Consider the following 18,944-nt stretch of genomic DNA (forward strand, 5'->3'; position numbering starts at 1 on the left):
ATTTCCTCAATGCAAGGGGTTCTAAGCATCAGCAGCTATTCCTGTACACATTTTCAAGATTTCTACCTGGGCGGCACACACTACAATTCTTTGGTGCAGCAAAGTTCATCTAAAGATGAGATTATTCATTCCTCTATTTAATCCCTAATTCAATTTTGAGAGACAGAAAAGTAATCCTTTGTAAAATTGAAGTTTTTAGAATTTAATTTATGAGCGCAAAGGAACACGAAGGGAGTAACTCTACATATCAATTGCATCAGTGTAATGCAAACCATGACCATTATATATATATATATATATATATATATATATATCTATTATAGGCAAAAGCAAAAATTGGGGTTTTCTTCCGACAAGAGTCGTTAACATTATTGAACCTTGATTTGTCTTTCCATACACAAATTCGAGACATTTATCTAGGGAAAGCTCATGACTCCTGCAAATAGGGAAAAATCTTGACAAGGAAGATGGATTAAAAAGACAGTTTCTATTTCCCACCCGTGTCTAGATTAGTGACTTCTAAATGCTCGGGTAGAGACATCCAACAACATGACCCAAAAATCTGTTCCTGAATACTATATATATATATATATATATATATATATATATATATATGGCTTGTGACTCGGAACAGATTTTAGAAAGAAATAATGGCATCGAAAGTTGAGCAATATTATCAGCATAACATATAAAACGCATACAAAAGCCTAAATGTTATAGGCATCGCGAGTCAGATAAATCTTCCTAAAGGAAGTTCTTAACTACATGATTTATATAATTCATGTATACTAAGCAAAGTCAAACTAACTAACTAAAAGCACAAAAGAGTTTACATGCCACTTCTACTCTTCCAATAGATCCCCTTTCGTCTCTTCCTCATTTTTGCTTTCAACCTGAAAGAAAAAAAATTTCACATCAAACATGAAAAGATCGAAATCAATATTCAGTAGAAAAACAGTTGCCGTACTAGAGATGCTGAAAAATAAACAGCAATTGACCATACAGTTTTGCAGTTTATGCTACCTAATAACTAGAGCAATGAGGACAGAAAGGTTATTCAATTGCTAGGTGGAGATTTGACATTCAGATGTAGAAATAACAGAAGTTGGCAATGGATAAATATAAGATGAAAAAATTAGTGAGATCATGCATCTTACCTGGTGCTATTCCCTTTCTTCCTTGGTTTTCTCGTCAGCTTCAATCTCTTTTCCGCGCAAAACAGGTGGTTTCAGCCCAAGTAAAACCAGGCTCTCAGTGTAAGCATAAAACTGGTCCTTATGCCATGAATATGTAGAACCATAAATTTCGAGATCCCTAAGCTTTTTGGATTCAGGATCAGAAGATACCAAAAACCCATTACTTGTCAGTACTGCACTTTCCAAAATTTTGCCCATATCAATATTAAATTGTTTAGTCCAAGACGTCGCTACACCATACTCTTTCATCATCCATACACAATAATACTTGCCAATATTTCCAAAATGACCACTCAACTGCATCTCGATTAGACAAAGCGATTCTTGAAACTTAGCAACACGAAGACTTAACGGATAAGACACATCGATAGCCATGCTACCAGGCAGCATAATCTCACGAAATACCTCATCACCGATGTGGAATGACACGATCAAGCGGCCACGAAGGACCCCTCTCCTATCAGATGCAATCCAATGTGCAGCCCCATTCACATAAGCAAGGGGAGCTCTATCCTCGATGATATATGGAAGACATAAATGCCTAATGTCCCGCCAAGTGCCCGTGCTCAGAGTGAAAATATCTACCTCAGGTGGAATTTCCCCAGGATTTGAAAACACGATCCTTATGACCTTGTAGTCATTCGTCAATGGATCAAAGCCGAACCCAATGTTATGCATAAATGAACCACGTGACTGAAGTCTGACACGAACAGGTGGAAGGGCCATCAACTTTTGAATCGACGGGTTCCATAGATACAGGTCATTGGTAATAAAAAATTGATCGTACGAGAGGCAAATAACCCCATTACAGCTACTGATTATCCGAAAATTATAGTTTGCATAGCTCTTCAGTGGAAACCGGACCTTTGCATATTCATCAAACATTTGATTGTCATAATGTAGTGAGTAATGCTCTTCGTTTTGATCACTAGAGCATCTTCGGACCAGAAAAAGCTTGTTATCCTTGTTCATCACATCTGATCGATTGAGGTGTATAGTGATGAAAATAGGGCTTGTGATGAGAGAATACCATGATTTGCAGACAGTTGTGCATTGCACGAGGCACTTGATGGGCAGTCTAGCAAGGATATCAATCAAAACATCTCGAGGAGGAAACTCTGACATTTTCTTCAAATGGACTGCACAAAGAAAAAAGATTAATGAACAAACTAAACCCCATTTTTTCATACCTAATGGACTGCAGGATATAGTGAATGACCTCTGCTTTAGATTTAAAAACTAGAAATCCGCATATGTCAATATCCATTTATATGAAAATAGCATGTACATAGTTCAGATTAAATTGGTTTTTGGGAATGGAACCAATCTAGTCCCACCGGTTCCAAACTGACCGAACAATCCGGACAGCACAAGAACGGTTTGGATCAGTTTAGTTTGATGGACTGGCATTTTAATCTCAATATAGGGCTGGGTCTGTGAGGATACAATACAAATTCAACAGAGGGCTCGAGCTAGGTGCCCTTCTAACAGAGCTCGCTCAATCAAAGAAAATGAACCCTAAGGACAAGTCCCTCACCTCAAATCAGGATGGACTGCCCAAATTACAGCTGCAAACTAAATCATTTGGACTACCAAACAAAACAAGAATGCATAACAAGCAATATGAAGTGAGGGCTAGGACCAAATAGTGGTAGATGAATAGCACAAGCAAAAGAATGGACAGAATTTATGCATGCACTATTGCACGCCCAGCCAGTTATCAAATTAAAAATTTACAAAACCCATTTTAATAATACATTTATCAAATCAAAGACAAACAAAACAAAAATAGTGTTCGATAAATGAAACCCAAAAACTGGTGATATCAATTTATGAATGCATTTCCCTAAAATAGGATGGACCACCCAAAAGTTGTCAAACAAAGATATAAACCAATTTAAATCAAGAGAGGGCTGGGACTGAAGAAACCAAGAAAAAATCTGTGCTGGTGGAACAAATATGAGGATGACAAAGATACTTGCATGACAGAGAGATTGAGTGACGAACACACACACACACACACACACACACAGACGTAACTCACTAGAAAAAATGAAGAGGCGCAAATATTTTTGATGTTGGAACTGCTGGCGGGATGTCTATAAGAATGGAGGAGAGAGTCAGAGACGAGAAAAGACACGGTCACTGAGCAGTGAGAACTGTCAGGAGATCGTTTGATCTGAGGATCTATGTTGCCTAAGGTTTATTTATACTAAACTACATATAGAGATAAATAAATAAAGGGTTAATTGTAGATAACCCGTGATATTCCTTTTTGGCACTTAACCCCTGCACTAATTTTTTTTTCACCTAACCCCCTCTTGTAATATGTATAACGGTTGCAACTTACTCCCAGTTGTCATGGAGCCGCAAAAAAATGCTTAAAAAAATGAAGTGCAGTTACATATTTCCAATTTTCTTTGATTTTGTTCCGTTATTTCTAACCACTAAATTTTCATGCTAATACCTTCCAAAGTTTGTGAACACAATAACACTGATTAGTAAATTTAAAGGGTGATTCGTTGATTTAATTTAATATGTATGCTTATTAATTATTAATAAGAAATGTAATAATAAGCATACAATTTTAATTACAACTTCATATACGAGAGTCGATGGAAACTTTAATTGGTACATGAATAAGCATTGAATGCCAAACAAAGCCCATATCGAGTTTTGAGTATACAGTTCTTGAAACTTCAGATGCTTGGTCTAATGGTTATGGGGATCTACTACGGAAAAAACTTGTCAATACCCTTCACAGATAAGAGTCCCTGGAGTTCGGGTTGTTGATTGAAACTACATTTCACCTAAGTTAATGAAATCATACAGAGTATAATGTCATTCGAGAGATTAATTGGAACAATCTCTCTCTCTCTCTCTCTCTATTAACAATCAAATTGATTTCCAGCTATAAAGGGAAGCAATCAATGCAAATGAGTAAAAAGGTCTTTGCTCAAATACAAAATTTTGGTAAAAACCAAAACTTATATAGTTATGCATTGATGTCTCATAAAGACCAGTAACAAATTGAAGTTAGTGAAACATGTAAGATAAGCACCAAAAAAACAACCAAGATACAGACATTAATTGAACTGTAGAGCAACCATTGGATAATTTGATTTTTCCTAAAAAATAAGAGCATCAATTAAACAGCATGCTCCATAGATGCAGATAGCCATAAAGGGTATGTGGGCATGCGGGCATGTGGGAGATTATCCTAATACAAAATAGACCTATGGCATATATTACAAAGGTAAACAATGAAGAAGAAAGAAGAAAGAAGAAAGAAAGAAAGAAACATAAGTAGTTTGAAGAAGAATTTGGAGCATAAAAACATTATTGACTTTTGGGACACCAATAAGTTTTCCAAAGTTCATTATTATCATTATTAGAAAGAAATCTATAAGGAATGTAATAATAAGCATGTATTTTAAATTAAATTAAAGAATCACTCTTTTTATTTATTAATCGATGTAATTGTGTGAAATTTATAACGTATCAGTGTGAAAATTTAGTGGTTAAAAATAAAGGAACAAAATCAAAAGGAAATGAAAATATGCCAACATTTGCAAATTACACCCCGCACTATCATTTTTATAGCATTTTACCCCCTATGGAAGGGATGGCCACGGGGCTGGTATGGGACAGCTTTCCCTAAACCCTACCCCTACCTGTTTAGTAATTCCACAATCCATTGCCACCCCAAACCCCGAACAAGTTATGATCCCCAGCACCATCTCCGTTTATCATTTTAGATCTTACTCCTGATCCCGCCATGTCCCGCCCCGTTTAGCCTCCAACCAAGTGATAAGATGAAGAAGAAGAAGAAGGTCATGATGACGATAGTGTGTCAAATTGTATATCAGTGAGAACATAAAAAAATTCACATATCCAAAAGCATAGACAAGCCATAATATATCATCAAATAACCAAAATAAACCCTAGATAGAAAGAACATGAAGTAGAAATTACTAATCTCATAAAACACATAAAGCACAAATGAGGAAGCATAATAAACAATTGTAGGAAGTAGGAATAGATCTCCGGAGGTTTTGATCGGTGTAAATGCAAAGAGGTGATGAGAAGGTGGAAAGAGAGAGGGAGACACAAAGAGAAATAAAGAGAGATCTGAGGGTTCTTTATGATCCATCGATATAAATACATAACATACATATATATAGTACCTTCACCAATTCAAAGCCACGATTTGATCGGAAGTCCTACCGTTGATCGGAAGAAGAGGGTAGCTGATTTGCCAGAGAGACAAGAGAGGAAGTGGGGAGAGGCAGCTGGTGGTAACAAAATAGAAGGAAACCCTAAAACTAAGATATGTATGTGTGTGTGTGTGTGTGTATAAGGGTATGTAACCTAAAGGGGTTGGCTTAAGAGGATAAGAACTTGGCCTTGGTGCCTCATGAAGTATAAAGTCTAAGGTTCGAATCCTCTTGAGTGAAAACAATTACTTGAGAGAGAGAGAGAAGAAGGGGGGTGGTGGGTGGGTTTGGTTTGTATGAGTACCAACTAGGAAATATATATATATATATATATAAGTGTATGTAAGGAATACTAAGAAAACAGGGATCTATATGTAATTTAATATTTAATCACAGCGGGCAGGGCGAGTTACTAACTATGCTGTCTAATCCCATACTCATCCCCAACCCTTTTAAAGGCATACCCACTACATCCCATTAGGGACGAGACGGGTCAAATTACCACCCCTACGCTATGGGGGTCAAACTGACATTATTTGAAATTTTCGTTAGTTTTTTAATGACTCCATGACAAGTGGAGGTAAATTGCACCATTATACATAGTATGAAGGGTTAGCTGCGATAAAAAATAGTGTAAGGGTTTAAGTGCCAAAAAATGAATAGTATAAGGGGGCTATCTACAACTAGGAAATATATATATATATATATAAGTGTATGTAAGGAATACTAAGAAAACAGGGATATATATGTAATTTAATATTTAATCACGGCGGGCAGGGCGAGTTACTAACTATGCTGTCTAATCCCATACTCATCCCCAACCCTTTTAAAGGCATACCCACTACATCCCATTAGGGACGAGACGGGTCAAATTACCACCCCTACGCTATGGGGGTAAAACTGACATTATTTGAAAATTTCGTTAGTTTTTTAATGACTCCATGACAAGTGGAGGTAAGTTGCACCATTATACATAGTATGAAGGGTTAGCTGCGAAAAAAATAGTGTAAGGGTTTAAGTGCCAAAAATGAATAGTATAAGGGGGCTATCTACAATTAACCCCTATATATATACATATGTGTGTGCATATAGAAGTGCTATGTTGTACTGTGGTGCATGGTAAAATGTGAATCAGTCAATAAATTTAAAGATTAAAATACACATATATACAACTCGAGCGAGTCGAAGGATCAATCAACCTTTACCTTAACAAGAAATATGATGGTCCATTAATGAATGTGATCAATGTAAAGATAAGTTATTATCTTTACCTTCAACTACGGGTGAAGATCTGTGAAGATGGCGGCGACGATGAGACGATGGCAAACATGTTACAAGATGATGGTAGACACGCAAAGACAATAGTAGAGGGTGGTGACGAGGGCCTGGAGAATTCTGAAGGGTTAGAATTTATATATGTTATACATAGCCATCGGACGAAAAATAAAGGGTTTGGATCTAGTGACATATTTAAAAAAAGAAAATTAATAAAAACATAATATATAAATATTGAGTTCGGGAATCTTCCTAACTCGAAATGGACTCAGTTTGATAAAATTCATCTGAACCCTAACCCGCATCAAAATAAGTAGCCCATGCTTGCCAAAAATTCGGGTTGGGCCCTATTGACTTGCACCACTAACTAGTGGTTTGGTTAGCTCGAGTAGTGAAATTTTTTTTTTAGGTAAATTATCATGATTTTATTTGAGGTTTATCATTTCCACCTTCGAGATAAATGTGATAAACTTGTTATTAAGTTTCACAAAAGAATACCTTTAACCTTCGCACAGTTAGTTGACCGTCACTGCCATAAAAAAATTTACATTCATGCAGCGATTGTCATTAGTTTAATGAGATTATAAAGTTACCCCTCTAATCATTTTAACTTACATGCTAATCCCTATGTAATATGACATATATATTAACACAGAAATTGGGAAAAACTGGAGTATATTTCATTACTTTCTAATACAAAGCAGCCTGACCTTTATAGGTTGAATACAATCAGATCAGAATCCAGTAAATTAAGGAATATACAATCAAATCCCTAAGATCAGAAAATAAAATACGTCAACCTAAACTTTAATACACCAGCTATATTAGCCTGTAATTAGTACAAAATCAGACAATTAATACTTTCCAAATTTATCTAACAATTACATAAATCACGTAATTCTCCAACACTCCCCCTCAAGCTGGGGAATAAATATCTTCCATCCCCAGCTTGCAGATAATTCTTTGAAACGGAGGACTGGCTAACCCTTTGGTTAGTACATCAGCTAGTTGTCCTCTTGTTGAGACATACGGAGTGCAAATTAGTCCATTATCGAGCTTTTCCTTTATGAAGTGGCGATCAACTTCCACATGCTTGGTGTGGTCATGTTGCACTGGATTATGTGCAATATTGATGGCTGACTTGTTATCACAATATAACTTCATCGGCCTCTTAACTGAAACTCCAAGATCCTTCAGGACTATTTTCAACCATAATAATTCACATATTCCTAAAGCCATGGCACGAAATTCAGCTTCTGCACTTGACCTTGCAACTACTGGCTGCTTTTTGCTCCTCCATGTAACAAGATTCCCACCTAGGAAGGCACAATAACCTGAGATTGATCTTCTATCTGACACTGAACTTGCATAGTCTGAGTCTGTGTAAACTTCTAAGTTCAAGCACACTCCTCTCTTGAACAATATGCCTCGACCTGGACTAGATTTTAGATATTGCAGGATTCTGTATACTGCTTGGAGATGTACTTCCTTTGGGTTGTGCATGAATTGGCTCACTACACTAACTGCATAGGCGATGTTAGGCCTGGTGTGAGACAAGTAGATTAATCTTCCAACAAGTCTTTGATACATTCCTTTGTCAACTGGCTCATCATCAACAGCTTCTCCAAGCTTATGATTCGGTTCAATGGGAGTCTTCACGGGCTTACAGCCTATCTTTCCTGTTTCTTTCAGTAAATCAATAACATACTTTTGTTGTGAGACGAAAATTCCTTCTTTGGAGCGAGCAACTTCAATTCCCAGGAAGTATTTCAGCTTGCCTAGGCCTTTTATTTCAAATTCCGTGGCCAGTTTAGCTTTAAGAGTTTCCCTTTCAGCTTGATCATTGCCAGTGACAATAATATCATCTACGTATACAATGAGGACTGTAACTCCTCCTAAAGAAGAGTGTTTTATGAACAAAGTATGATCACCTTGACTTTGTTTGTAACCCATTGCTAACATTGCTCTTGCAAACCTGCCAAACCAAGCCCTGGGGGATTGCTTCAGTCCGTACAGTGCCTTCCTTAGTCTGCATACCCTATTCTTCTTCGGAAAACTAAATCCTGGAGGAGCGTCCATATATATTTCTTCTTCAAGATCTCCATGCAGAAATGCATTTTTTACATCAAACTGCTGCAAAGTCCAATCAAAGTTAGCAGCCAGAGACAATAAAATTCTTACTGTGTTCATTTTTGCCACTGGGGCAAAAGTTTCTTGATAATCAACACCAAAGGTCTGGGTATATCCTTTTGCTACTAGCCTTGCCTTGTACCTTTCAAGAGATCCATCTGCATTGAATTTTACTGAAAACACCCATTTGCATCCCACAGTTTTTTTTCCCTTCGGTAATTCGACCATCTCCCAAGTCTTGTTCTTTTCCAGTGCGTCCATCTCAACTTTCATGGCCTGCTTCCATTCCCTGCTGTTTAATGCCTCAGACAATGTTTTAGGAACGGCTATTGAGTTTAGCTGAGTAAGGAAGGCTCTATGTGAGGGAGATAATTTTTCAAAGGAAACAAAATGAGAGAGTGGATGTTGTGTACACCTTGGGGTACCTTTTCGAACTGCAATGGGTAGTTCTAAATCAGTCTCATCAAACACAAGAGTGGAATTGTTTACCTGAGTAGTGTTTTTCTCCTGAGTGGTTTCTTTCCCAAGCATAGGTTCTGACTTTTGGGCTTGCTTCGGATTAGTCTTGCCTCCCTTCCTTCTCGAAAAAACTTGAAGTGGTTTAGTGACTACTGGATTGATTGATGGAGTTGGATTTTTAGGAGGAGATTGTGGTTGAGATTCAAGAGATGTCACACTTGGATTTTGAAGCGGAGGAATATCAGAACTGGGACCGGAAGTAGGTAGTGAAACCTGGGAATGAATGTGATCCGGACTTGGAGAAGCCGCGGTAAGAGGGGAACCAAAGGAAACCGAGGCAGGAGTGGCTGCAGAACTTGGACTCAAAGATGGTGGTGACAATTTGGGCATAAGATCGAAATCGAGGACATCGGCATCATCATCCTTTTCATCACTTGTTACTTCCCCCTGAGGAGAAGGATAATGAAAGAAACTCTCATGTTCAACAAATATGACATCAATTGAAATGTAGGTTTTCCGAGTAGGCGAATGGTAACATTTGTAACCTTTTTGAGTTGAAGAGTAACCTATAAAAATACATTTAAGTGCTCGGGGATCAAGTTTGCTTCGATTGTGAGCATGAACATGAGTAAAGATAACACAACCAAATACCCGAGGAGACAACCTGTTTGGAGTAAGGAAGTTTGGAAAATGATGTGAAAGTGTTTCCCAAGGACTTCTAAAATCTAAGACTTTGGTAGGTAATTGGTTGATGAGATGAGTGGTTGTAAGAACAGCTTCCCCCCAAATATATTTTGGAACTTGTCTTTGAAAAAGAAGAGCACGGGTAGTTTCAAGAAGATGTCCATTCTTTCTTTCGGCCACCCCATTTTGTTGGGGTGTGTCAATGCATGAGGACTCATGAACTATTCCCTCCTGATTCAAATATGGTGAAAGAATTTGGTTAAAATATTCTCTCCCGTTGTCTGTCCTCACCCTTTTAATTTTCACCCCAAACTGTGGTTTTATCATGTTATGAAATATTGGAAAGATATTGGCTACATCAGATTTTTGCTTCATGAGAAAAGTCCAAGTTACCCGCGTACAATCATCTATAAAAATGACAAACCAACGTGCCCCAGAATAATTAGCAACCCGTGAAGGACCCCAAACATCACTGTGCATCAAATAAAAAGGAACTGATGATTTATTATTGTTCAAAGGAAAGGAAACACGTTTGTGTTTGGCAATTTCACAAATATCACAATGAAGTTGTTTCAAATCAACATTTTTAAACAAAGAAGGAAACATAAGACTAAGAGTTCTGAAGGAAGGATGACCAAGCTGAAAATGATGAAGGAGAATTTTGTCTTTATTTGTGGAGGAATCAGATAGAAGCACAGATGAACAACCAATTCCAGTACTCACTTTTCCACTCATGGGCTCGAGACAGTAGAGACCATCCTTTTCTTTAGCATGCCCAATCGTCTTCCCCGAAGCTCGGTCTTGAAACACACATGAATTTTTTTAGAAAATAAGATTGCAGTTCATATCCTTGGTGATTTGTTTGACAGATAAAAGATTGGTTGTCAATTTGGGCACATGTAAAACATTTTTAAGACACAAGGAAGGTCCTAAGGATATGTCCCCCTGTCCTGCAACAGTTATTACATTCCCATCAGCTATGGTGATCTTTTTATTACTTGGGCATGGTTTATAAGAAGAAAAATATTGGGATGAGTTGGTCATATGGTCGGTTGCACCTGAGTCGACAATCCAAAAGTGTGGGTGGATTAAAACATTATCTGAGACACTAAGAGCATGAGAACCAGAATACATACTAGAAAGTGCTAATGAATAGGCACCTGTAGGTTCTTCAAGTGAATTAAGAAGGGATCGGAGGCGATCAATGTCTTCCTTACAGAATTCTCTGCTGCTGGAATTCGGTTGATCACTGGTATTATTAGTGCTATTTTGTGCAACGTGGGCTTTTCCCTTTTGCTGACAGCTTCTTCCTCCGGAATTCCAGTTTGACTGATTCATGTTTTGTGGCCTTCCATGTAGCTTATAGCAGGTGTCCTTCGTATGACCAGTTTTCTTGCAATAGTTACATACCAGATTCTCTTTGAATGTCCTCTTTGGGTCATATTTCTTATAATTAGTAATAGCTGAAGACTTCTTCTCCAAAGTTCCCTCACTAGTAGCGGTTGTAAGGAGTGCCGATCCTTTCAATGGCTGCGAATCCAACATAACTCCTCTCCTGCTCTCTTCAACACGAATAGTTACAATTGCTTCATTTAGGGAGGATAATCCTTTCCCCAAAGTCTGAACTCTTACAGTATCGAATTCTGGATTAAGGCCTGCTAAGAAATCATAGATTCGGTCTTTTTCTATGAAAGCCTTCAACAACGCAGCATCCTCACTGTTCTTCATCTCGAGAACCTGGTAATAGTCCAACTCGTACCACAAATTTTTCAGAGTGTTGGCATACTCTGTTACAGTCTTGTTCCCTTGTTTTGTGGCAGCTAGCTTCACCTTGATCTCGTACACCTGGGCTGCATCATTTTTCTTCGAATAAGTTTGTCTGATCGCCTCCCATATCTCTTGAGCGGTTGTCAAAAACATGACAGTATCACTTATCTCGGGTACCATAGCATTCCATAGCCATGACATGACCATTGAGTCTTCTTCGTCCCAAGCAGCAAACTTTGGATCTTCTTTCTTAGGCCCTTTTCCAAGAAGATGGTTGAGCTTGCCCTTCCCTTTCAGAAAGGTTTGAACAAGTTGAGACCACTTTAAATAGTTCGTTCCATTCAGCCTATACGCAGCTTGAATGTTCTGTAGATCTCCAGGAACCTGTTGTTGGATTGTAGGTTCCTCCGACTGAGAGCTGGTTTGTGTAACCTCTGACATCTCTTTTTTCTTCTGTAAAAAACTGAACTCCAAGCTGCTATGAAATCTGTAAATGATGAAATATTTTATCCCAGAAAGAGTACCTAGTGCTCTGATACCATAACACAGAAATTGGGAAAAACTGGAGTATATTTCATTACTTTCTAATACAAAGTAGCCTGACCTTTATAGGCTGAATACAATCAGATCATAATCCAGTAAATTAAGGAATATACAATCAAATCCCTAAGATCAGAAAATAAAATAAGTCAACCTAAACTTTAATACACCAGCTATATTAGCCTATAATTAGTACAAAATCAGACAGTTAATACTTTCCAAATTTATCTAACAATTACATAAATCACGTAATTCTCTAACATATATATATATAAATATGTATATATATACAGTAGTGTTCAATTGCTCCCTGGTGAGTAGGGAGCAATATACTCATTTTTACTTATAACCTTAGGATCTAACCCAACGGCTACCGGAGAGAATAATTATTTTAGGAAATTAACATTATTTTAATTAGCCATTAATTATGAAATGACTATATTGGATACATTCTTAAAGAAGAAAAAAAAAAATTAACCATGAACTGCCATCACTCCACCGCCACCGTCATTGTCACCTCTACCCCGCCACCACCTCCACCACCACCACTGCTACACAACCACCACCACCTACACCACACCACCTCCACCCAGACAGATTTGATGGCTACTTTTGACTAAGAATTACCAAATCTACAAATTAATGTCAAATTCACAACTATAATCCAAGTTAATGCCTTTCAGATAATCTTGTCACATCAAAATGAGCCGTCTGCAAACTGTAATGCTAATTTAACACAATATCTTTTTTGGGCATCATAGTTAATCAACATGAAAGATCCTTGTTCTTGTAATTCACAGAAACCTAATATACAACTTAAAGGGCTACCATCTAGATCCCATCATTAATCATAATTATCATGAGAAAGTCACGAGAACCTGCTAGAAAAAACCTATCATGATCAAGAATACATCTTTAAATTCGCGTCCTTATAATTATTGGTGTATGTGGTGGTAGTGGGTGGCAGTCAGTATGGTGGTGATGGAGGTGGCAGTGTTGTGGTGTGGTTGGGGGAGGTGGTTGTGGCAGTGGGGGAGGAGGTGGGTGGTGGTGACGGATCGACAGTGGTGGAAAGGAACATAGTTAAAGTTTAATCAGATTAAAAAATATTATTATTATTTTTTTAAAAAAAGTATCTAATATAGTCATTTCATAACTAATGGCTAATTAAAAGAAAGACAATTACCTAAAATAACTATTGCTTCAATTAGCCTTAGGATTAGATCCTAAGGCTATAAATAAAAGTGAGTATACTACTTCCTGCTCACCAGGAAGCAGTTGAACACTACTGTCTGTGTGTGTGTGTGTGTGTGTATATATATGTATATATATTATCCATATTACATTCCACCATAATTATTCTTTACACAGTTGCCACTGGCGCCGCTATCGCCATCTCATCTATGCATATTACATCTCACCACCACCACCACCTCATCCCCATCAGTACAACCCCTCTCTCTCTCTATCTATCTATATAAATATGTGGACCTTCTTAATACAAGTGGAGGTCTGAGTCAAAAAAATTAAAACCTTCAATACTACAAGTTCTCTATTAACATCTTATAACGGCATTTTTCTTTTTTCTTTTTCTTCTTTGGGTAGGTTCACTTTTACCACCACACCAGAAACAGTTATTGGGACTCCAAAGAGTTCATACTGCTCCTATTTGGTAAACCAATTACTTACATGCCACGCCGTCGGCGCATCGTATACTCTCCTATCACACTAATCGCCATTGTTCATCGCTCCCTCCACATAATTGCACATGCACACTAACACATAACAACCCTCACTCCTCTCCAACCAAACACCACACATTAACATCTGTTAAAAACACTTCCAATATAGAGAACCTTAGCAAAAGTGACACGATAACTTACAAAAAGTTAGTGTAGCTACGCAGTACCAAAAGCCATGGCTTTGATATAGAGTTGTAAATATTCGATAAAATGGAAACACCATGTACAGGGTCACAAATGAATTAAATATCATCAAGTAAACAGGTGTGATCATCTCTCTCTCTCTCTCTCTCTCTGAAGATTGAATTTATTTTCATGACAGTATTTTAACTGATTGTTATGCTACTGGGCCACTGAAGCTCAATATACAATTTATACATTCTAAACAAATTCAAACTAACTAGAAGCAGAGAAAGAGTTTACATGTCATTTCTACTCTTTCAATAGTTCACCTCTCGTCTCCTCCTTATTTTGACTTTCCACACCAGCCACATTGCAACCTTGAAAGAAAAATCTACCATATCTGACATGAAAAGAAATCAAGATTTAGTATAATAATAGTTGTTCCACTAGAGATACTGAAAATTAGACAGTAATTGACAAGAAAGTTTTTAAGTTTATGCTACCTAACTACTAGAGAAAATGAGAAATGTTGACAGAAATGTTGACAGAGAGGTTATTAAAATGCTAGGTTGAGCTTTGAAATTCAGATATAGCAATAACAGAAGTTAGCAATAGATAAATAGAAGATGTAAAGATTAGTGAGATCATGCATCTTGCCTGATGCTATTCCTTCTTTGCTTTTCGTCACTCTTTCTCGGTTTTCTTTTCAGCTTCACTATCTTCTCCATGCAAAACAGGTGGTTTCACCACATGTAAAACTAGGTTCTCCATGTAAGCAACTGCATAAAATGAGTCCTTATCCCATGAATATCTAGAGCCACAAATTTCGAGATCCCTAAGTCGTTGGGCTTCAAGATCACAAGATGCCAAATATTCGTTACTTGTCGGTAGAACTTCATCCTTCTTTCTAAAGCCAACTACACTTTGGAAAAATTTGCTCAAATCAATATTGAAATGTTTAGTCCAAGACATCGTTACATCATAAACTAGCATTACTCACTACATTATGATAATCGAATGTTTGATAAATATGCAAGGCTTCAGTTTCCACTAGAAAGCATTACATCATATGCCTTTTGAACGATCAATCTATTATTACCAATGACCTGTATCTAGGAACCCGTCGATTCAAAAGTTCATGGCCCTTCCACCGGTTCGTGTCACATTTCAGTTGCATGGTCCATTTAACATTGGGTTCGGCTTTGATGCTTGGATTGAATCGAGTAGGAGCGGGGGCCTTCATTGCCGCTTAATCGTGTAATTCCACATGGGCGATGAGGTATTTCGCGAGATTATGATGCTTGGTAGCATGGCTGTCATTGAGTCTTATCCGCTTCCAATTGCTAAGTTTCTAGAATAACTTTCTCTAATGGTTATTGGAGTAATATAGGCTACTATTATTCTGTATGGATGATGAAAGAGTATGGTGTAGCGACATCTTGGACTAAACAATTCAATATTGATATGGGCAAATATTCCTTACTTTAGCCTCGTCGTGGACTAACATGGATATCATTCTTCTAATGGACTGCATAAAGAAAAGAGATTAATGAACAAACAAAACCCTATTTTCTCACAGCAAATAAGGAATTAGCACTGTTCTAGAAAAACTTCTATTAGATTTGCAGGGTTCAGTGAATGGCGTAGAAAACCCAGAAAAAAAAAATGGATAGAATATTAAACACCCAGCTAGTTATCAATTATAAAATTTACAAAACCCTTTTTGATAATACATTCAGTGAATAAACAAAACAAAAATAGCATCGAATCATTGAAATCCAAAAACTGGTGAATCAACTTATGGTTGTATTTCCCTGAAATAGGATGGTCCACCCAAAAATTCTCAAATGAAATAAATCAATCTTAATCGATATAAATCAGTAGCATGCATGAGAGAGATTGAGTGACGAACACATAAATATAGAGAGAGAGAGGTGTAACTCACCGCCTCATCGGAAAATATGAAGATGACAGCGGTGTGCGAAGGTGACTGAGCGGTGAGATATCGTTTGATTTGGGGGTCTACCAAGTAGTGTTCTTGTGCTCACCGTCTAACAAAATCGAGCCCGACTCAAACTACGGGTTTAAGGAAAATGATATTGTCATAAAAATAAGTTTAATACCTTGACGACTTTAATACCTTGTTTAAAATCGATGGGGGGTGTATTATTATTACTTGTTTGTTTTAATAAAAATAAGATTTTTTTTTTTTTTTTTTTTTTTTTTTTTTTTTTTTTTAACCATCAAATTTCATGGTATTCAAATATAAAAACTTAATTGGTATAAAATTTATCATCAAAATTATAATAATTTTTTTACAATTTTTCAATACTTTGAATTTTTTTTTTTTTTTTTAAGTCCTCTTCTTATTTCTGTTTATGGAGTCTGATAGATCATTTGCTTTGACCATTATAATAATTAACAAATGTCTAGCAAAATAATTGATATATATTAATGATAAAAAACACAATATTTTACCTCAAGAGTTCTTATATAGATGCAATGTGTTGTATATATATATAATATATATATACACAATTTGATATATACATAGTGATTGGAATTTTAATTGCCAATAAAGATACAAGATTAAATCTAAAATGAATTGCAACTTTCTAAATAGTTAATTATGTTATATTTTAATATATATTCTATTATATTTGACACATACCATATTAAAATATAACATAATTAACTATTTAGAAAGTTGCAATTCATTTTAGATTTAATCTTGTATCTTTATTGGCAATTAAAATTCCAATCACTATGTATATATCAAATTGTGTATATATATTATATATATATATACAACACATTGCATCTATATAAGAACTCTTGAGGTAAAATATTGTGTTTTTTATCATTAATATATATCAATTATTTTGCTAGACATTTGTTAATTATTATAATGGTCAAAGCAAATGATCTATCTGACTCCATAAACAGAAATAAGAAGAGGACTTAAAAAAAAAAAAAAAAATCAAAGTATTGAAAAATTGTAAAAAAAATATTATAATTTTGATGATAAATTTTATACCAATTAAGTTTTTATATTTGAATACCATGAAACTTGATGGTTAAAAAAATAAAAAAAAAACTTATTTTTATGAAAACAAACAAGTAATAATAATACACCCCCCATCGATTTTAAACAAGGTATTAAAGTCGTCAAGGTATTAAACTTATTTTTATGACAATATCATTTTCCTTAAACCCGTAGTTTGAGTCGGGCTCAATGAAATAGTAAACTTTTATTTGTTGCAAAATAACATGACTCAAGACCAGTGATATTGGGCCGATATATCAAAAATGAATTATTTGATGTACCATCTTTGATTGGTCTTTCTTTCCTAAATATGAAAGAAAGCCAAAGCCAGTCTTATTTCCTTATATTTTGGATATAGAAACAATCAAATATTAACAATCAAATATGATCTTATATTTTACATTCAAAACTTATGATAGAAGCAAAAGTGTGTTAAAAAAAAAAAAAAAAAAACAGTAGTTGAAAAATGCCCCCTCAATTATGCAAAGGTTGCATATTGCCTGGTCACTTAGGTGTACTTTTCGGCAATCATCATGTCACAATTATTAAATTACCCTCAATTATTAATTTATTAGTAAAGTTATTAAATATCAGATTAGATAAAATATCTATACTAGCCAGACTCACCCAATTCATGAAAACAAGCACTGCTACAATAACCGGACTCACCCCAACTCATGGGCCCCACAACTATGAGTCAAGAATGTTACTGTTATTTGTATGCCCAACTAATAAAAATTTATCCTAAAATGAAAGTGGTCCACATAAGTAGAAAACTATCTTCAATAACTTAATATTGGAGAAATTATGAGGACCCTGATTGACACGTAAGTAAGCATATATGTTTTATTTCAATTTTTTTTTTTTTTTTTTTTCGTTTACGTGTCAATTGATAATTAATCGGGACCAATGATCCAAGATCATGTAATAATTTTTCTTAATACGATGGATTTTCATTCGATGCATAATCCCAATGATGTGGTACGTCGGAACCAAATATCTACTCGAGACGAGACACCCTCCTTTTTGTTATTTTTCAATGATGTGATGCACGTGATCATAAGTGATAAATATTAAATCAAAGTCGTAAGAAGATTTATTCAATTAGCAACAATTCAATTTTCTACTATCCGTGTAAAAAAACACAAAGCACAATTCCAGATGAGATTCTTTTTTTTAAAAAAAAGCATTTTGTGTAAAATATACACAATGTATAAAACTTTTTGATCTCTAATAGTATGTTAAGATACATTGTCACCTCACCAACGTATAAAATTATTGTGTATTTTGCATAACCCTTTTACACAGCACATCAACATATTTTCTCATTCCTTTCTCTTTTTCATTCCATTAACTAAGAGCATCTCTAATGGTTGTCTATATTTTTTTATTTGTATAAATTTATGTGTCATAGTAGATTTACACAAAAATTTTAGACTAATTATTTTTAGCTCTAGCCATTATTTTTATACCTTTTGTATAAAAATATATTTGTCAATAACAACCAATCACGTGTCATGCCAAAAAAAAAAACTTGGTTTGATAGAAAAGAAGATTTGAGGAGGCCACCTAGAGCATTATCTAGTTCAGAAATTTTTCAGCTTGTTGAGAATTTTGAGAATAAGTGGGGAAAAACTCCGAAAAAGTGCATGAATTCCAAAGTAAAAACTTATAAAAAACGTAAGAAGTCCAAAAAAAATCCTTCCCAAAAGAGCAACACTTCCCAAAAAAACCCAACACTTGGCCATGGAAGAAAATGTCTATA

General features: G+C 35.8%; 1 protein-coding gene across 1 annotated transcript; it reads right to left on the reverse strand.

Annotated features, from left to right (window-relative positions):
• Positions 1-651: 651 nt before the first annotated feature.
• LOC132310193 (F-box protein CPR1-like) lies at positions 652-14,531 on the reverse strand. The gene is made up of 3 exons (XM_059808400.1): positions 14,434-14,531; positions 1,158-2,335; positions 652-893 (listed from the first exon to the last, which is right to left on the reverse strand). Exons 1-2 carry the CDS (start codon positions 14,438-14,440, stop codon positions 1,164-1,166), a joined length of 1,179 nt encoding a protein of 392 aa, XP_059664383.1. The 5' UTR covers positions 14,441-14,531; the 3' UTR covers positions 652-893; positions 1,158-1,163.
• Between the last annotated feature and the right edge of the window lie 4,413 nt (positions 14,532-18,944).

Source organism: Cornus florida, unplaced genomic scaffold (genome assembly GCF_030987335.1).
Source record: "Cornus florida cultivar Cherokee Brave unplaced genomic scaffold, ASM3098733v1 CherokeeBrave_3.0.0_Hap2_Chr05, whole genome shotgun sequence".
In the NCBI taxonomy this organism is placed as follows: domain Eukaryota; kingdom Viridiplantae; phylum Streptophyta; class Magnoliopsida; order Cornales; family Cornaceae; genus Cornus; species Cornus florida.